Source organism: Danio rerio, chromosome 3 (genome assembly GCF_049306965.1).
Source record: "Danio rerio strain Tuebingen ecotype United States chromosome 3, GRCz12tu, whole genome shotgun sequence".
In the NCBI taxonomy this organism is placed as follows: Eukaryota; Metazoa; Chordata; class Actinopteri; order Cypriniformes; family Danionidae; genus Danio; species Danio rerio.
The window spans coordinates 4,487,853-4,509,933 of record NC_133178.1 but is presented as its reverse complement, the minus strand read 5'-3'; the positions used below and the strand labels follow the sequence as shown (position 1 = coordinate 4,509,933).

Below are 22,081 nucleotides of genomic sequence, written 5' to 3'. Positions count from 1 at the left end.
AATGAGGAAGTTATGTTCTGGTCAAAGGGCAAAGCTATTAAAGAAAGCGCCAGAACGCAGCAGATCCTAATCTGTGTGTCTTGCATCTTTCTTACAGGTATGTAAAATCGGTTTTATAACCCAATACTCATTTATATTGAAATCTAAGAGGTTCATAAACATCATACATGATGGTTGTGCAGTTAAGGTGATTGTTGAGTTCTAAAAATGAGTACTTTATGTGCAATTCAGTTTATGTAATTACAAGTTGAATAATAGAGTTTACAATGCATCATACTTTAGAAACATAATGTGTTAAAGATGTTAAATAACTTTAACTGTATATTCTGTATAATCTGGATAGATTTGTCAGGTTAAACTGGATATTGTGCTATACTGATGTTACTCACTGCAGTTAAAGGGTAAAAGAGAAAACACAAAATGGTGGTAGTCTAAAAGGGTTAAACACATTATAGATATATAAACGAAGACTGTTGATTTTGATAAATTGTATATTTAATCAAATTTATAATGTTGTTGTACTCTAGTGATGCTGATTTTTCTTTGTACAACACCTCACCATGTCTAAAATATATGTGTATCATTAAGATAAATTTATGTGTGAAATGAAGGCATATGGTGGTGGTAAGACACAAAAGGTGTTGAATTGTATACAGATGTTTATTGCTTTAAAATGTATAAAGAGAAAATGTTAAGGTATTACGTTTATTGACTTCATGGATGAATAATTGTAATACTGTTATGTGAAATGTCCAGAAAGAATAACCTGTGAAGGAATACTGTTAATAGTTATTGACAAAACGTTTTGCACTTGCTGTTTATTTTGAAAAAAAGGAAAAAGCTATTAAAGAAAGCGCCAGAACGCAGCAGATCCTAATCTGTGTGTCTTGCATCTTTCTTACTGTTACTGGCTCTCATACTTCACTGTCTGAGGCTGGTAACACATAACTATACATTAACAGCTCATGAGTTCATGTTGGTTACATTTAGCCTAAACTTAAATGTTAATTAATACATTAATTAACAACATGTACTAACAAGTAATTAAGGTAGTCGTTATTTACACATGAACTCATGTGACTCATGTTGTACTTAAAGTTAATTCATGATTAGTGCATACCTTAACTCATCATTAATTCATAATAAAGTAATGTTTAGTTTACATATGAATACATCATTATTCATGTACTGTTATTGTAAAGTGTTACCATAAAATGCTATGTAGCCGCACTGGTCTGAATAAAATGATAGCCAGGCTTCATACTGATGTCTATACTGTTTATTTGCTTCTCTCTTTCTCTTTCTTTGCAGTAGACACCGTGAAAACTACAAGAAATAGAACATATAACATTTCTCAGTGCACTTCTCAGTGTCCTTTCCACAGTCTCTCACTTAAATGTGCGCTGAACGCATATGAACATGTGTGGCAACTATGAATCCAGTGACATCAGTCTTTACACACAACATCATTCATTTAAATTCACAACGCTATACACAAAATGTAACAGAATTAAATATAAATTACCGTCTGCGCCCTCTTAGACCATGCAGATTAATGAACTCTGGCTGTTTCTCAATATGCGTTCTTCAGCGGTCTTGCGTCCTCGTGAAACGTCATCATCAGCTGCCTAAGTTCAGTTCCAATACTCAGGACCGCAAGTACTGAGGACGCGTGAAACTTCCCGGATGTGTTCTTGATATCGAGGACGCACCGATGCAGACTTGAGCACCGAATTCGCTTTGGAAGTCCCAGAAGTCATTGCGACTGGAGGTGGGAAGCGCTGCATTTTATCTAGATTTATTATTAAAGTTCATAGATATGAATTATTTACCTCAGGAGTTTCCCTAAATGAAACGGTGAAAGTAAACATCACCATGGACATCTTAATAAAAGAATAAACACATTAAGGGTGTTTGTTTGCTGAAATTCGTATTAAAATCTGTTTTATTTATATTGTGCAACATATATTTAGAATGTTTTTATGCAAAGTATATATTTTAAAAAGGGGAAAAACAATAAATGGTTGTATGAAGGCTGTAATGTTTAAATAATTTACCATTTAAAACACGTGAAGGTCACGTGACCATCAGGAAGAACGCAGCATCTCAATTCTCATAGGACGCGTTCTCTGCCCTCGCGGTCTCCTGAGTTCGTTCTTCCGAGGACACCTGGCAAGACTGATCTCCACAAGAACACAAGTCCGTTCTCTGCGTTCTTGGAATTGAGAAACAGCCTCTCTCTCTGGCTCTGTATCGTTGGCTTCTCTCTGCCACCATGTCAGTTTCTCCCATAAAGCAATGGTCCCGCACTTCACGTAACTCAAAACATGTGATCTGTATTCTCCAATAGCATCTCTTTCCTTTACGAACAACTAACTTCTAACTATTACAAGGGTGCACATTCTCTGCTTTGCATTGTATTACATATTATGATTTTATAATATAAATTAACATACACATTATACCAAATTAATTGAGTTTATAACAAAAACACAAATATACACAACTTTTGAGAAATATGTGTCCTTGACATTTACATGCTATGTTAACCCTCAGGGGTCGGAGGTGATTTTGGGGTCCCTAAGATGTGTTGACATGCCCTGACATTTAATCTTATTGATTCCATAAGAAAAGATACACCCTCCTAAATCAATTGCTAGAAATTGATATGTGTGATTTGATTGTGCAAGGCTTGCAAAGGAAGGCGTGGAGAAGGTGAAAGAAGAAAAACTGGATCTTTCTTTTGATCGCAATTGTTTAGAAGTGTTAAGATGCTTTGCATAGTTTTGTAAGGCAGAGCATAGGTGAAAAACAGGCTGTGTGTTTGATAAGTGAATCACTGGATATGGGGAGCGCGGGGCCTTCTGTACCTTGAGGGGACCAATGCACCTTGTATAGTCCACATATAGGGCGGATCGGTACTGCTGTTATTTTTACAAAAAAACATGCTTGACTGCTTTTCTTTCCTGTGTTAACTGCAAAAGCCCTAAAAAGCCAAACCTGTAACCAAAGCTGTACAGACACTGGCCAGGGTTGCTGAATAGCTGACTACACTCTGAATTAAAAGGTGAGAACAAATTATTTTAATGTTAATTGCACAGTTTTGGATTCTGAAGATGTACATCTATTTATTTAGATTGTCCTCTGTGTTTTGGCTGAAAGTTGAGTTTTGATTTCTAAGCATCTCAGTTTTTACTTAAACACAAGTTGTAGCAGTTTTGATAAATTTGTCATGTTCACCAGTGATCCTTCCTGACAGATCGCTGGTGAACTACAAAGGTCATGTTTAGGAACTACAAGTCCTATCAGGCCATGCCAAACACCAGCTGCTCATCAAGGCTAATGAGACACAGCTAAGACTTGTGATGATTGATCATTTAGACTATTTATACACCACACATACACCAGTTTAGTAAGGAGTCTTTGATTTTGATGTACGTACCTTGCATGTCCTAGCTTCTTGTTGGTTTGCCTGTTTCTTGACTTCAGCTATTGATGGTGAAATGAAGCTTTCTGAACCAGTGAAGCGCTCGATAGTGGTGGGCAAAGCGAGGCTTCGTGAAACACTGAAACTATCGAAGCAAATGTGTCGAAGCTTCGAAACGTTTCGAAACACCACTCTAGGGTGACACCTAGTGGTCATTGTATTTGTATTTCACTGAAACAGCTTCAGCGAAGAACAGTTGAGCAAATTGAGGTATCAAATCCCACTTTGTAGCCTGGAATCATCAAACGGTTTAGTTGAGCGGTTAGAGTTTGTAACTACCATGCGGGAATAATGGGTTCGAATCCAGACTGACTCAATTGTTTTGAAATGCTTTATTACCAGTTGGTAATGCTTTGTTATTGTATCGTTTTGTTTCAACATTGCTCTGACATACGAATAAACACCTTGTAAATAAATTTGTATTGTTTTGTTCATAAACAGGGTTGTTACTAGATCAGATACAGTTGTGGCCAGAAGTTAACAATAATTATTTATATTATTAATTAAATTTCCCATTGTATTTTATTAACGTCTATCCAAAACCTAAACCCATCACAGTACTGTAAAACTATGAATTATTGTTTTACAATGTTACAAAAATGATGCTAAATTGATGGCATATCCACAGCTGTATCCTATCTAGGCTACACCATAAAACAGTAACATGATTAAAATACATAAAATCTGGATTTTGGAGTATTTGTACTAGTCAAGATTCGAACCCAAAACAAATTTGGCATAAAGTACCATAGTGCACACGCACTGTCCACTAGGCCATATTAGACAGAGACATAATTAAGATCATGCAAGTCAAATGCAGATTCTCCGGGTCTTGAAACGCCTCTGAAATGATCGATGCTTTGAATCGCTTTTGTCATGTGACCAAGTGTTTCGAAACACTTTAGTCACGTGACCTGGGTGTTTCGGATCATGCTTCGGTGCAGTGTTTCGAAACACTTGCGCTTCGGGATCTCGACACTGTGTCGAAACGTCAGTTTCACGTCAGCCATCCCTAGCGCTCGACTCAATTGTATTGAAAAAAGGTTCGTTACTCGAAGCTTTCTAAATCAGAGCTCGATGAGGACCTCTGTTGCCATGTCAAATGTTCACAACTGACCAACTCATTCATGTATTAATACAACAACGGCAATATAAACAAACTACTCAATTACTGAAGTTTTTACACAAGATATATTACATTACACAACTGATGACTGTGGTAAAATCCAAAGTATTCAAAAGTTTATCATAATACAATTAGTCCTGCTCCAAGCAGGGATCAAACCAGCGATTCCTGCATGGGAGACGAGTGCTCTAGGAGGAGGCTATGTGAATGAAGCTTCAGGGATGCACTCACCAGATGGTGACTGTTAAACAATACTATGATATGCGGTGGTTTTCTTTAAAGATAGTTGTAAAAAAAATACACTAATACACTTTAGAATGGTTCAAAACTTTTTTCCAAAAATTACTATTGTATTTTAGTTTAATTACTAGTGTGTGGGACTGGTGCAGTGCTTTGAAACAGTACAAATGTATGTAATCGACGCCTAATCTCTCGCTATACAATGAGGGTGTTTAAACCTTTGAATCAAAATTGGAAGCAGTCATGTGGGTATAGGCGAAAATGAAGCTTTCGGACGTCACTGATCACGTGATGATGGCAAAACGAATCAAGCTCCGGTACACTGCTTCACTGCGAGATGTATCTTTTTTTGATACATGCTTCGAAGCCTCGGCGCACAACGTCACATCACTAACTTTAGCCTTGTTTATTGTTTGATTCCTGTTTGCCATCTATTTTTGACCTTATGCCAGTGTTTTGACTACGTTTTTGGATTGTCCTTTTTGTATCAGACACTTCTGTTTGTCCCTGTTTTGCTTAAATATAATCTTATTTTATCTGCACTTGGATCCTCGCTTAGATCTCCTCACGTGACAAAATTTTGTTCATTGTTAATGCGTTACAGTGATCTTTCCATTACAAGGACTGAACATTTATTACTTTATTCACTGATACAACTTCATAGAACCAATTGTCCAACTAAAGCAAATACTGATCACCACAACAGTGACTTCAAATGACGTTCTAATAAAAGAATAATTAAACGTGTTTGTCTTGTATTTCTTGGAATCTGTATGTTGCCGTTTCTATTTTTTTCATGATTGTGAAGTTGACTGTTCTTCTTTCACCAAGTTAGTGAGTTGAATGTACTGTTCAGGGATGTGTTTACTAAAAACATTGTCAGCCAACTAAGGTCGCAGGTTCCGTCTTTACAAACATAGTTTGTTGACTCGGCGTTTCCCAAATCCATCGTTCCAATAAACATTCGCAAACTTGTATGCTTGCAACTACACCTCTAGAGCTGTAGTTAGAAACATTGTTCCTGGCTGTGTTCTATTCCTTGGTATCCCCCTATGCCCTATTCATTTAGAACATTCTAACATTTAAACTTGGAATTGTTTAAAAAAAGCATTAAAGTCATCTCTCTTGGATGTAATTTGTTTTCAAAGAATTTTACAGTTCAGTTTTAGCGATCTTCATGTTTCAAATTGCGCTCCCTTCGCAGTGCACTTTGAAAACATTGATGTCATTTTGAACACAGCCATGGCTCATGATGAAACCTATAGGTGACCCATTATTTAAAATGTTACGTCTCCAAAGCTTGGGAAAACAAAAAACATAACATATGTTAATGCTTTTCATTTATAGTTGGTATTTATTAACAAATGTCTCTGTATATGACATGGGCCTGCTGGTTAGAACATTTCTGTAGTGGTTTGCATGTGTCAAATTGTAAAAGTAAACTTTTATAAAAAAATAAATAAACCATTTCCTGCTCAATATTTACTATTATCATCATCATCAATAATATTAATGTAGGATTTTCTATAATTTCCTAATAAATATTAAATTTTATTTCTTAAAAAATAGCCTCATTGTTTATTTATTTATATAATCTATATATGATATTAGAATAAGTGTTAGCTTTTCTAAGGGATTTTATGTTTTAGAATAGAATATGTAATGTTCTCAATAATATTAGTAAAGGAAACACAGGCCCGATATGTTCCATTTACATATACTTCAGTTAATATGGAAAGCGAGTGCATGTTTTTAGCAAAACTAAAATAGTTTTTTTTTTTTTAAATGTGTGCATGTAAAACAATATAATTTGCACAAAAAATGATCTTCCCTAAAGTAGTAGTTACTTCACCCCGTTTAGAGCATCATTATGGGCGTTTTACGTTATAATTAACGTGGTCCAAGCGATGAATCTGCGACAGAGAAACTACGAGTTTTGGGAAACACTGGTCACTACATTGTTCTTTTTCCAATCGATGCAGTGTACTATGATAGATCAGCCACGAGTTACGTCAGTGTTTGGAAAATGCACCCCAGATCCAGCTCTTCTATCTAGTTCAGTCGCTGCACGTTGTATGTTTGCTGTCTTATACACTCCTGAACAAAATCAAGACTGGGGAAAAAGTAATCAGTAATCATAATTAAATATTCACAATTTCCATTGGTGGATCATGAACAGGCTTTAAATGGTGCTTTTAAATACCAAAAGGAAGAGAAATAAAGAATAACTATTGATAGCCAAATTTAAACTTAAATACATGCTGTTCATTAGCTGATTAAACATTTGGGGATCATCAGCTATCTTATTGCACAAGGTTGAAAGAGACAGCAATATAAGCAGTCTTAGATGGAGACCAAGAAGAAGATGGCCGCAGAGGCCTACGAATGAGCAAGAACAAAGGTGGCATGGTGGCTCAGCGGTTAGCAATGTCGCCTCACAGCAAGAAAGTCTCTGGCTTGTGTCCCGGCTGAGTCTGTTTGTATTTTCGTGTGGAGTTTGCATGTTCTCCCCATGCTGGCGTGGGTTTCCTCCGGGTGCTCCGGTTTCCCCTACAGTCCAAAAACATGTAGTGTAGGTAAATTGGGTAAACAAAATTGGCCATAGTTTATGAGTGTGTGTTTGAATGTAAGGGTGTATGGGTGTTTCCCAGTAATGGGCTGAGGCTAGAAGGGAAATTCAACATATGCCCGGAATAGTTGGTGGTTCATTTCATTGCTGGCGACCCCTAATAAATAAGACTAAGCTGAAGGAAAGTGAATCAAATATAGCAGAAAATTGACAAAAAGGTAAAACTTTTAGGCTTTACAACGATGTTAATGATCAAATAAGAGGTTAGAGATTTAGATGTTTAGAAATCTATAAGCTCTGGTGCCGTTTTTCTGTTCAAAGTTATGCTCTGTGAGGCTCCAGAGGCTCAAGATGAGTTATTATGCAAGAGTCATATGTGAGTATACTTTCAAGAAAAAAAAGGAAGTTCAGGCTCTGTTGTGTGTTTATGCCTTTAGAAAAACAGGAAGATCTTAGCTATGCAAGTCTGCTTATGTGTGTGTTTGAAATAAGTAACCAAGGCTTTAAGCAAGACTGTGTATATGTTTAAAAGTAGGACTTCTCTGTTAGTTAGTTAGTTGTCGTACTTCATGGTGAGGACTACTCGCTGTCATGTCGCCTTTTATCATTTTTTTTGGAAATTTGTTCATTAAACCGAAGTGCTTGTATATGATGATCTGTTAATCTTTCAAATGAGTCTCAGAATAATATTACCTACAATAATATTTATGATTTGAGCTGGAGTATTTATTCTTATTGAGCCACGGGAAGCCATACTGGCCTGAAGCTGGAGCAGACGCCACAAGATTTCTGAATAAAAAAATACACACTCGAAGGAAGGTGAGAACACATGGTTATAATGTACGATGGTGTATTGTAATATGGAAATTGTAGAGTTGAGCACTGATTATTTATGCAGCATAAAAGAATAACATCCAACAAAAAAGCAGAACTACAAGTGTTACAAAACTGTCTTGTTGATCCCTTCAAAAATACATTCCAGCATAGTGTGGAAGCAAATGAGTAGCATAACTCATTCTGAAATTCATTCATTCATTTGGCTTAGTCCCTTTATTAATCTGGGGTCGCCACAGTGGAATGAACCACCAACTTATCCAGCAAGTTTTTACACAGCGGATGCCCTTGTAGCCGCAACCCATCTCTGGGGAAAGATCCACACACACACACATTCAAACACATACACTACAGACAATTTAGCCTACCTAATTTATCTGTACCGCATGTCTTTGGACTGTGGGGGAAACAGGAGCACCCAGAGGAAACCCACGAGAAAGCAGGGAGAACATGCAAACTCCACACAGAAACGCCAATTGAGCCAAGGTTCGAACCAGCGACCTTTTTGCTGTGAGGCGACAGCACTACCTACTGTGCCACTGCCTCACCTCATTTTGTATGTAATATGCAAAATGGCAATGCAATATGTTAAATGTATTTCTGTATTTCAATTAGCATTTGCCAGGACATTTGTGCAATGTTTGGTGCAGAATAAAACTGTAAATTAAAAAGTAATTTACAGTTGAAGAAGATAATAGCTGTAAAGCAGATGATGGATATAAAGATGAATGTTCGTTTGATGCTTGTATTAAGTTGCTGAAGCACAGTCAAAGGCAGAGCAATCTTCCAGATGACTATAAATGTGGACTGAAGACTGCTTATTTATAGTGACTTAAAAATTATATGATTGGGACCAAGCGGCAACCTCCCGCTCTCTCTCAGGAAGCCAATACGGAAGTAACTAAAACTGCAATTCATCCGAAATTCCGCTAGTCCTGGCCGCTCCTGGCTCCAAAACAGAGCAAATTTCAATTGAGCCCACTGTTAGAATGGCCAACTTTACAGCAGAAAAAAAGGTGTTTACAGCCTGGTACAAAAAAAGATTTTGGTTAATACAGTTAATATTACCCTTCATGACAACTGTGAGGGGGTTAATTTTTTTATAACTCATCCGTTTCCTTAATATTAAGTTATATTAAGTTTGCATAATTAAGGGCGTGGCCACTTGAGTGACAGCTAGGTCTCGTTGGTCGCCGTCACGTCACCTCAGCTGAATCCGGCAGATTAGCCACTGAACTCGGCATATTTATCGTATTTCTGTGTTGTTTTATGTGGCTTTACACAGTCAACCGCCTTTTGGACTTGTTTCCTACAATTATTAGATGGCATGGCATGCTGAGTGCACTTAATTGTGCTCACAAACCGTTCACGTGGCCTCCGTTTCCTATGTGAGTAAAGTTATATACTTATATACCATCTCTATACATGCATTTGTTTTATTTAAGATCATTTATCGTTTATATTTATATTTAGAGCTGTAATCCACTCCAGAATCTGACGGATTGATTAGCTGTAGGCCCTAGAACAGTCATCTAAAGCGTTGTCATACAGTGTTATGCTGGATTTCATCAATAGTCCTGCATTTACTAACACAGACTATATCTGAAGTGTTTGGATGTTATTTGCGTTTTCCTCCTGTTGAAAAACGTCTTAAGAACAATGTTTAGTGGCTCAATGTATTACAGCAGTGTTTTTAAAAGTCTAAACACTTTATTGATATAGTGTACAACCAAGCACAAGTGGTCAGAATACAAACGAGTCACAGGTGATAAAGTATTAAGCGTTCTCCCAAAGTAAAGTGTGTCTGAACCAGGTCCAAGCAAAATGCAGCAGGTGTCTGTAGCTCCGCCCACTCTCCGCCTCTTTGCCCATGTTTGGTATCCCGCCGTGGGTGTGATGACGCGCGAACAAAATGGCGACGGTTGGCCGCGCCTACTTGTGGCTTCTTTTGCGCTCTTTAGAAACCTATGGGTGACGTCACGGATACTACGTCCATATATTTACAGTCTATGATTGGGACATCATAATTAGCTAATGCGAGACCAGCCATGGTAAATCACAAGCATGTGATCTTCTAGAAATTAGTTTATAACTAAACTTCACTTATCAAAATCAATGTTATCAAATTCATATTTCTTACAATCTTTCATTTAAAAATGATTAACAAACACATACGAAATATCATTCTTAGCCTAATGGGTACGGTTGATAATTTGTAAACATTTTACCATGGTTTTATTACAGCATGTTGCCTTTATTTACTTCACTCTCCTCTTTCCTTTCACAGAAAATGGATCATCCTTACATCTCTCTTGTTTTGCTCATATTCATGGCCTGTTCATCGAGTGCCGGGAAAACATTCTGGACTCATCAAGGAACCCGTTGTATTGAAGACTGTAAGGCCTACTGGGGTGCATACAAGTGCAAGACTATTGATAAAGATGGACAGTGCCAGACAATGTACTGTTCACCTAAAGAAAACGTAGACTACTGGGGCAGGCAGTGCAGTGAAACCAGTAAGTGCTGGAAGCGTGGTAAAAACTATTCCTCCAAAACTGGTTTCTTACATTGGGGATACTGTGGGCTGGTAATGGACGACAACAACCATTATGGATCTTACACAGATGCACAGTGTTATGACAACTGCGAACAAAGAGGTGAATCCTACTATTGGTGCCATACTGAACAGGGATGGGATTACTGTTCACCTAATGAAAACACGGATTACATGAACAAGCAGTGTAAAGAAGACAGGCCATGCGCAAAACGCAATAGCAAGTACTACTGGTGTGCAGTGGAGGAAACCTGGGGTTACTGTGGCCTCGTGAAGCCAAAGATGTTCTACTACTGGACTTATGAAAATTCTGTTTGCATTGACGTATGCCATTATTATGAGAGAGGAGATTACTACTGGTGCCACACAGACAAAGGCTGGGACTACTGCTCTCCAGAAGTGGATGTAACTTATAAAGGCACACCATGTCGCTCGGATCACTTCTGTGGTTTACATGGCTATAGTTACAACTGGTGCTGGACCTCAGGATCAGGTTATGATTACTGTGGCCCCATTGAATCTGCAGAGTGCTCCTACTTCCCCTCTACACATCTCAGGAGGGGAGCCGATGACAACAACCCCCAGAAAATTGTGATATGCACAAAGGCAGATAAAGGAAACAAGAAGATAACCATCTTTACTGCTAACCCAGATCCTGATGACATTGCTGATGGAAGCAAATTTAAACATGAGGTGGAAAACTTAGTCAGTCAGTGGGACAATGGGTATTTAGTGGACCAGGCACGTTCTAATCTGTTACGCTCTGCTGATGTCCGCATTGATATGCAAGGGCTAATAAACCGTAACAATCTGAGATACTACAATCTGCAGGTCCAGCGAAACGTGCCACGGAGGGCTGGTGAAAGCACCACCGTTTCCCAGATCATCGTACCTCCGGGAGTCCCGGCTCGGTACATTCGAAGAGCCTTTATCGAAAGCTTAAGGATGAGAGCGCAGGTTTTTATTGATGTTTCAACGTCAAATCTGGACTCTCAACATTAATGTTGCTTTCTGGTGGAATGACTCTCTCTGCTTGTTCTTAATCTATCCTGTTTGTTTTGTTTGTTTTTCCATAAAAAGCTTTAGACTTGTTACTGCACCTATTGCTACTTTAAAATGCTTCTCTTATCCTTATTTGTAAGAGGAAAATGTAAAAAATGCCAATGAGTCGGTCACTACACAGCTGTAACTCTTACCTTTGATTATGTACAGCAGAAATTCAGACAGCATAATCTAAAAATCAAAATCTTCGAGCTTCATTTTAAATGTACTATTAATAAAACAAGTTTTGCCCAGATTTGTTTTTCTCCTTACCTCTTTTAATGGTGTCCCAAATATGTGATTGCTAGAGTATTGCATCTTTAAAATAGCACAATCTGATTCAAGTCCCTGGTTACATTTACATTTAGTCATTTAGCAGACGCTTTTATCCAAAGCGACTTACAAATGAGGACAACGAAGCAATTTACACAACTATAAGAGCAACAATGAATAAGTGCTATAGGCAAGTTTCAGGTCTGTAAAGTCTAAGAAGGAAAGTATTAGTAATTTTTTAGTAATTTAGTAATAATTTTTAGTAATTTTTTAGTAAAATTTTTGTTATTTTTTTTGAGTACAGTTAGTGGTATATCCAGAAAGGCAATTGCAGATTAGGAAGTGAAGTGGAGTTGAGTTTTTAGTCGTTTCTTGAAAACAGCGAGTGATTCTGCCGTTCTGATGCAGTTAGGGAGTTTATTCCACCAACTGGGCAGATTGAACGCGAGCTTTCGCGAAAGTGATTTCTTCCCTCTTTGGGATGGAACCACGAGGTGACGTTCATTCACAGAACGCAAGTTTCTGAGGGCACATAGATCTGCAGAAGTGAGAGCAGATAAGAAGGAGCAAAGCCAGAAGTCGCTTTGTAGGCAAACATCAGAGCTTTGAATTTGATGCGAGCAGCAACTGGCAGCCAGTGCGAACGGATGAGCAGCGGAGTGACATGTGCTCTTTTAGGTTCATTAAAGACCACTCATGCTGCTGCGTTCTGGAGCAGCTGAAGAGGCTTGATAGAGTTAGCTGGAAGCCCGGCTAGTAAAGAGTAGAGAGGTTAGCACTGTGGCCTCACAGCAAGAAGGCCGCTGGTGCAAGTCCCGACTTTGCCAGTTTGGCATTTCTGTGTGGAGTTTGCATGTTCTCTCTGTTTTGGCGTTGATTTCCCCCACAGTCCAAAGACATGCAGTACAGGTGGATTGGATGAACTAAAGTGGCTGGTGTTCATGAATGTGAGAGTTGTATGGGTGTTTCCCAGTACTGGGTTGCAGCCATGGAAGGCCACCCGCTGCATAAAACATGCTGGAACAGTTGGTGGTTCGTGTGGCAATTCTTGATAAATAAGGGACTAAGATGATGGAAAATGAATGAATGAATAATTTATGTCCCCCGAAAAGTTTGCTTGTCCATTTCAAGAGTTCACACTTAGCTGATGATTGATTATAAGCAAGTTTGGCATGCTGTCCCGGGAGAGAACCCTGAGTTCAAAAGGTCCTTGAGCCCTATGCTCCCTCCTGTTTGCAGGGCGAGAGGGGAGCCTTGAGCTCAGGTAGATTTTGACAACTGCCCCCTTGATAAGAGCTGATGACTAAAATGAATGCTATGAAGAGATATGCTGCAGGATGAGAGAATGACTGTAGTGTTAAATTTAGATCAATTCACTTGGGCATGTTTTTAAATTGTGGGAGGAAACCGGAGGACCCGGTAAAAACCCACACGAGCACGGGAAAAACATACGAACTACGCACAGAAATGACCGCTGGCCTGTTAAAGGACTAGAACCGGTGACGTTCTTGCTGTTAGGCAACAGTGCTAACCACTGGGCCACCGTGCCGCCCTATGGAGGGAAAGGTGAAGAGGTAGGGGTGGAAGGGGGGATTCTTCAAATCGAAGATGACTTTAGTGAAAAACCCTGGCTCTTCATAGTGGGTTAGGGATGGCCTGATTGGCGGATCGTACATGCTATTGCAGAACCAGCTGTGTTCAATCATAATCACGTGACCCTCTTGAAATTAGTTTATGAATAAACTTCACAAAAAAAATGACAGACAGGTTTCTGTATCTCCACATGTGAAGTTTATTCATAAACTAATTTCGAGAGGATCACGTGCTAATGATTAACACGGCTGGCCCCGAGTCAAGCTAACGTACGAACCACCAATCAGACAACTCCTAACCGAGTATAAATAACCAAACACCTTACCTTTAGTCATCTTCGTCTAGAAGAATCCCCCCTTCCACCCCTTCGCCTCCTCCTTTGTCTACAGGGCAGCACGGCGGCCCAGTGGCTAGCACTGCAGCCTCACAGCAAAAAATGCCTCCGGTTTGGGCATCTACCCAAGTGGTTAGCATTTTTGTGTGGAGTTCATGTTCTCCCCGTGCTTGCGTGGGTTTTCCCCGGGTCCTCCAGTTTCCTCCCACACTCCCAAAAACATGACACCTAAGTAAATTGACTAAACCAAATTAGCACCAAATTCGATTCAATTCTGTCAGCAACGCATCACCTTAGCAACCCTCACACAGCAGGAGGGGGGGGGGGGGTTCTTGAGATCTACCTGAGCTCAAACTCCCCTCTCGCCCTGCAACGGGAGGGAGCCCCAGGCTTGAGGCTCTCATGAGCTTGGGACTCTCTCCCGGGACAGCATGCCAAACTAGCTTATTACCAATCATCAGCTAAGTGTGAACTCTTGAAATCCACATTTAAAGGTTTTGAAATTTGCTGTTTTGTTAAATGCCTGACATAATTTAATCTGAAACAGAAACAGACTGCAAAGAATGACCCTTGCATTTTAGATTAGAATGTTCAGCATTTTGTTGTGCAAGCGACATTGCCTCTTTCAGATCTCGTCCCAGAGACTGGACATATTGGCAACCACGGCGTGCGCCCAAACATCAAAAAGAAAGGCAGGTAGTTGTCTCATACCTAGTGCAATTGTATGAGAAGGTCAGAGAGTTCGGCAATTGGGGCATCTCGATTTCGACCTTGAGGGTAGAGATCTTATCATCATCCCAAGAGTACGGTTAAACCTTTCAGCCTGACCATTACCCAGGGGATGATATGGTGTCATGTGAGATTTCTCCACACCCGATAGTTTCAGCATTTCTGAAATCAGGGAACTCTTAATTTTTGCACCCCTATCAGAGTGGATCCTCTCTGGGAAACCACATACACAAAAAAAATATTCCACAGAACACGAGCAACGGTCTTGGCAGTTTGATTTGGACAGACGTGCGCGTAAGAAAGCTTCGTAAAGTGGTCAGTCACTAACAACACATTGACAGATTTGTTATTGACATTCTCGGCTGACCAGAAATCAATACAAACCAGTTAAAGTGGCGCTGTCGTTGTTATCGATACAAGTGGCGATCTGGCCTTATTTAAAAAATAAAAGTTTCAATAAACAATAAAATAAAAGTTACAAATTACTTTTCAATTACTTATCAATTCAATCCAATCAGATTGATCCAAGCTTTCTATAAATAGACCAATTTTACCCTACTGCTTTATCTTCGTTTTACAAGAATCCCTCCTTCCACCCCATCTCCTCCGGTGCTTTCCTTTTCTAGTAGTGGGCTAAGGAAGGCTTTATAAAACACTGAAACAGTCGAAGCAAATGTATCGAAGCTTCAAAATGTTTTGAAATATGTAACTACAGTGACACCTAGAAGTCATCTTATGTATTGCACTGGGATACCTTAAGCCAGGTGTGACCAACCCTGTTCCTGGAGATCGACCTCCCTGCAGATTTCAGTTGCAACCCATATCAAACACACCTGCCTGTAATTATCAAGTGCTGTTCAGGTCCTAATTAATTGGTTCAGGTGTGTTTGATCAGGGTTGGAGCTGAACTTTGGAGGAAGGACGATCTCCAGGAAAGGGCTGAGCATCACTGCCTTACGCAAAGAACAGTTGAGCAAATTGAGGTATTAAACCCCACTTTGTATAATTTAATACTATAATTTAATAATAATGCTTAATATCAGTTTCAAAGGCTTTGTTTTGTTTCAACGTTGGTCTGACATCCGAATAAACACTTTGTGAATATATTTGTCTTGTTTTGGTCATAAAACAGGGTTGCTGCTAGATCAGACACGGTTGTGACGGGAAGTTAACAAGAATAATTTTTATTATTCATTAAATTTCCCATTTATTGTATTTTATTAACGTCTACCCAAACCCTAAACGCAACCATCACAGTACTGTAAAACATACCTGTCAACCCTCCCGTTTTTCTCGGGATTCTCCTGTATTTTACAGTTCTATACCGCTAGTTCTAATCTGGAGCATAAGTCTGGGTTTTAGGTGCGTGTTTAAACAGACATATACAGTACACATAATTAATAATATTAATATCTAAAGATGTTGATCTTGGTGAGGTTTTTTTTTTCAAACACAAGTAATTTCATCCTAAATGACCATAAACAGTTAGGTAAGCAGTCGAATGCTTTCATTTTTTTAAATTCGTTTATTAAACTTTTCAGATATAACAAAGTATTTTTACAGAGAAATTTAAACCAATATTATTCCCACCCCTACCCTCCACATAAGTTAAAATTACATTTATCATTTAAAGAAAGAAGGAAAAAAATTACTCATGATAATAACAAAATAATAATCAAATAAATAAATAAAAACAATTAAGTAAATAAAATGAATAAATTATAAAAAATAAAAAAATTTAATTAAATAAATAACTCAAAATATAAAAATGAGTCCTTGGATATTTATAAAGTACCTAATCATGTGACATGCTCAGAAAAAAAGTCTAAATGGGTCCCATGTTTCAGAAAAGGCCCTAGTATTGCCATTTATTGTAAACCTAATTTTTTCCAAGTGGATGAAGCTCATTGCATCTCGATCTGTGCATTTTTAAAGTGACACCTTTTATATAATGTAATCAAGCAAAGAAATCTAAATAAATCGTTAATTAGTTGCTCTTTAAGCAGAATGTGTACATTATACAGTGAAGAAACGGCTAATGAGATTTGATTCTATTTCATTATAAAAGCTATTCATTTTAATAAGCTGAACTGTTTGCTAATTTATTTTCTGCTGATGTATACTATTTATTTTATCTTTTGTAAATATTAATAATAATAATATAGCGCATTACTGACCATTTAACTGTTTATTTACAACAAAACAGCTCCAAATGAGCATATTTAGTAATTTGGGGATTTTTTTCAAAGGGGGTCGGGGGAATCGATTAGTATGGTGGGCATATCCCTTATTTCACATACCAATGTTGACAGGTCTTTAAAACCTTAATTATTGTTTAACAGTGTTACAAAAATGATGCTAAATTGATGGCGTATCGGCAGCTGTATTTTATCTAGACTGCACCGTAAAACAGTAACATTATTAAAATACACAAAATCATGATTTTGGAGTATTTGTTCAAGTCAGGATTCGAACCCAAAAGCCATTTGAAGCATAATAACAACATGTACATGCACAGTCCACTAGGCTATACAAGACATAAGTTTTTTTCTGACCCTGTCAATCAAATGCAGATTCACCAGGTCTCGAAACGCTTCTGAACTGATCGATGCTTTAAATCTCTTTAGTCACTTGACCAAGTGTTTCGAAAGACGTTAGTCACATGACCTGAGTGCTTTGGATTATGCTTCGCTGCAGTGTTTTGAAATACTTGCACTTCGGGATCTCGACACTGTCGAAACGTCAGTTTCACGTCAGCCATCCCTACCCATTTCTGAGAGAAGCTCTTGACACATAACTGATCTAGGACCCCCTTTAGATGCTTATTGACATAAGCATGGGCGAGGCAGTGGCGCAGTAGGTATTGTTGTTGCCTTACAGCAAGAAGGTTGCTGGATTGCTGGTTCGAACCTCGGCTCAGTTGGCGTTTCTGTGTGAAGTTTGCATGTTCTCCCTGCCTTCGCGTGGGTTTCCTCCAGGTGCTCCGGTTTCCCCCACAGTCCAAAGACATGCGGTACAGGTGAATTGGGTAGGCTAAATTGTCTGTATTGTATGAGTGTGTGTGTGTGGATGTTTCCCAGAGATGGGTTGCGGCTGGAAGGGCATCCGATGCATAAAAAAACTTGCTGGATAAGTTGGCGGTTTATTCCGCTGTGGCGACCCCAGATTAATAAAGGGACTAAGCCGACAAGAAAATGAATGAATGAATGATATAAGCGTATGCTCAGGGTTCTACCAGAAGGACCAGGGAGAAATTATGATACTGAATAACATTTATTGATGAGTATTGTTTGAGAAGAGTATCATGAAACAGGATTTCTTTGGCGGAGGCACTGTCCATAGCTTGGTTTGGAAGCTTTTAGATCCAGCTACGTCTGCCGAGGACGAAGGCAGGGGCGGAGCCTTCCCTCCCCCTGGACAGGGCCAACCTGGTGGTGGTGGGGAGGATGGTGGGTGAACGTCTGCGTCGGTGCCTGCAACCAAATGAATGAAATGAAGGGACAGCTTATAAATTCTTTGTGTCTCTTGCCTATTGGTTGGAACTCATTGTGATGAGTGACGTGGCATTAAGTATTCCTTGTGTCTCATGGCTATTGGTTGGAACTGATTGTGATGAGCTACGTGACATTTAGGTCTTCCTGGTAGAACTACCGCTACAAGCTAAATTTCTCTCCCAGGACAGCATCCCAAACCTGCTATTAATGCCAAGCATATCTAACTCTTAAAACACAATTATCTGCTGCATAACCTGGAAATCTCCAAACACTTTGAATTACAAAAAAAAATAAAGGTAAAATAGGCATTGCATGTATAGCCATTGCATTATTATTGATTGCAAGTTATTGTAATACATTTATCCAAATATTTATAGTACTGAATTAAAATGCATGATGCATGCTTAAAATAAATCATAGGAATCACTGATATTTAGTCCCAAAGGGTTTTTTTTCACATAGTTAAACATGAAGCTGGCATAAATCCTTTAATGTATTTAGTAGAGAAACAGAAAATACTTAGTTTAATGTTTGTTTTTTAAATGCTTGATTTATGGTGCCAGTGAGAGGTTGATCTTTCAGAGCTGCTTTACTGGCATCTAGAGGTGAAAATGTACAGTGAACTCAAAATTGACTACAATCAAAACAAAACTTCTGCTATCATTTATTTAAACTCTTGTTTAAAGCATGACATTAATTGACAATAATAAAACAACAACAACGCTGTGTTCCCTCTGTGTCGGATGGTGACGTAATTTCTTTGTTCCACTTCCCGCCACTGGTTGATTTCTATTAGTTTCACCTGTGTTTGAAATCATTAGGCAGTGTATTTAAGTTCCTGGTTCTCGCTAATTCCCTGTTTCGTCTTGTCTTCCCCCACATCTCTACTACCTGTCCTTGATCTCATGCTTTTTTAGATGTTTGACTTCATCTTAATTAAAAATAAATTTGTCTTTGGCTTCACCAAATAATTACATTAAATATCTTCACATAAGAACACAAATACATTTAACATTGTCAAACAAAGTATCTTATAACTCTTAACAATTAACTCCAATCATGCTCAAATCCCAGTATTTAAAAATTCTAATGGCAGTCGGCTCAGATGACGTTTCTTACATGTTTGTCCTGGCTTTAGGAAGGATACAATGTCATTTTAATGGCAAAATCTGAAATTTAAAATTCAAGTGATGAGAAAAACATCAAAAATCATGTGCTTATTTGACTACTTATTTAACATTTTTAATTCAAATGTCTTTGTGGTTTGCCTTCAGTTGCACTGTCCACTTTTACTATGTGACAGTTGCTTTTATTTAACTGGCAATACAGTAGCTCATACCATGTAGTCATATGTCATATGTTTAAAACACTCTCAAATTCTAAGATACCATACGGGATACCACACCGTTGTGCAGTGGACTAGCACAAACAAAATTATACACTACATATAATTTTTCTGGATTTATTTTTATTTTTTTGCTTTTTTAAAGCAAATCTCTTTGGCTACAATTTGTATCTCAATTTTAATGCTTTTTTTTGTTGTTGTTGGTCAGTTATCTACTAGATAGACAATTTGATTTAATTTAGACAACAGTTGAAGTGCTTCAAAACAAGGCTATATGCTTTAGTGGCAAAATACAAACTGGTTTGTTAATATAATCCAGCCGAAATAAAAGTGAAGTGAAACATTCACAGTTTCAGAGAATCCTATATCAAACTGTTTATGATAAAACCATCCATTGCATCACTCAGTTTCAATCTAAGTAAAAAATTAAGTAAATTAAATAAGACATGCTTTTACTAAGTATTCGCAGCACTGAACGTGTTCCCAGATTACCTCAGAAGAACAAACTCGGTCGGAAGTCTGAGAACTCAGAAACTCATTGTGAGAATGGATATGTCTGCATATTTGTGCCAGTCCAACGAAATCTCATAGCAATTCATAACTTTTTGATTTAGTGGCTAATTCGTTTAAATTCGTACGATCCAATTCGTACAATTTAGTACGATTTCCTCATCACCCAATGACTGTTGGGGTTAGGTGCCATGCCTCCTTTTTAAAACAGTACATTTTCATACGATTGAACGTGTACGAATTAGCCACTAAACTTGCAAAACGTAAAATACTTAGGTTTCCTTGTGAGATCAGGCTGGCCAGTCTGTTAGATTACATTTATAAACCTTAATACTTTAGAGAAAGTAGTTAAAGTTTGCATGACCAATGATTGATCTTTATCCGCAACCCACCCATAAGTAAATATGCATCTAATGCTGCGGTCACATTAGAGTTTGTGCGTGTGAAATTGTTGCACGGCGCTGCGAAAATGGGGCAGGATTAAACGAGATTATTAGACATTTAAAAAAGCGAGTGTTTGGTCCATGTTTTAAATTTCTGTCCAGAGAGGTCATGTATTGATCCTCAATTGGTCTCGCAGACAAGTGATCCGATTTCACAGGTCAGAGTTCACCAAATTTGATGAATTTGCGTGCGTATGAATGGAAGTCTTTGAGGAGAAAATTGCAGTGTGACCACAGCTTTATTTATTACTTGACCTGCAGATTAACGGCAGCACCCATGGATATAATCCAGAAATTGGACAGTGTCACCCACAAGAAGGAACTCCTTGTGAAGAACGAGGAAAAGATTAAACATGCAAGACTTTTTGCAGTGGTGTCATGAGGTGTTGCAGGTGTATGGTATGCCACATTACATGAGAAGAAATGGTTTAATCTTGTGTCACGATGCCCATTCGTTGTTTGCGAATCTCCACAACATCTTACGTCAAGGAAATTGTGCCGAAATTGTTAAAAAATAGTGTCATTTGACTGGTGTCCTGACATTTTATTTTAGCTCTTAGTATTATGCTATCAACAGTATTTATATGGTTCTGAGTTTGGGGTTAGGGTGATATCCCAGCTTCACATCACACCACTTCACATTAATTTACACTAGTAGCAAAATCTGATGCGTAGCATCATTTGTGTCATCAAAATGTGTTAACTACTTCTTGAATGGGAGTTAGGACAATCTGACATGCTAGAAAAAATTGACAACACCCAGCCTGATCTCGACAGAAAACATCAGTATTTTACGTTTAGCCAGTTTAGTGGTGAATTCGTGTGAGTTCGGTCGTACAATAATTGAAACCATTTTAAAAAGGAGGCGTGGCAAAAAAACCCGCCCCTAAACCCAACCGTCATTAAGTGATGAGCAAATCGTACTAAATTTTACAAATTAGATTTTATGAATTAACCACAATCTAAAATTTACGAATTGCAGTGAGATTGCGTTGGAACACCGGGGCATTAGTATCAGATAAACTCATTGAATGGAGCGTCAGCCACATGTAAGCTACTGCTCTTTATTTACAATAAGGATAAAAACTGCCTAACACGGCAAAAACAAGATATTTAATATTTTAGACACACAAAAGATTTCAACCTGCACTTGTTAAGTAATTTTTACAGATTTGATCATGACAAACATAGAGCTGGACATATACACAATGTCTTGAGATACTTAATTTAAAACATGGGATCATTGGTTGCTCAATTGTGTGTGTGATAATGTTTTCAAGCCTGTTTTCTAAAAGTTTCAATACAAGTTAATACTGAATGTGTTAAAAATTAACCTTATTACATCCCAGTATTGTTCTTTGACCCATTGTTACACCCATCAAATAAATAACTCATTGAAAGGAGCGCCAGCCTCATATAGGCTACAGCTCTTTATTTACATTAAGGATAAAAATAGCCTACATAAAGTCGATTATATAATGTGCTATGAATGAAACTAGCTTATGGTAA

At 38.2% G+C, this 22,081-nt stretch overlaps 1 protein-coding gene across 2 annotated transcripts; it reads left to right on the top strand.

Moving 5' to 3' along the window:
- Positions 1–51: 51 nt before the first annotated feature.
- Positions 52–12,106, top strand: si:ch73-144l3.2. 2 transcript variants are annotated; one of them, XM_073943909.1, is made up of 2 exons: positions 52–97; positions 10,544–12,106. In XM_073943909.1, the coding sequence occupies exon 2, from the start codon at positions 10,547–10,549 to the stop codon at positions 11,810–11,812; it is 1,266 nt and encodes a 421-aa protein (XP_073800010.1). In that variant the 5' UTR covers positions 52–97; positions 10,544–10,546; the 3' UTR covers positions 11,813–12,106. The 2 variants fall into 2 exon arrangements, with proteins under 2 accessions (XP_073800010.1, XP_021328370.2); XM_021472695.3 differs by lacking the exon at positions 52–97 and adding an exon at positions 2,997–3,067.
- The last annotated feature ends 9,975 nt before the right edge of the window (positions 12,107–22,081 follow it).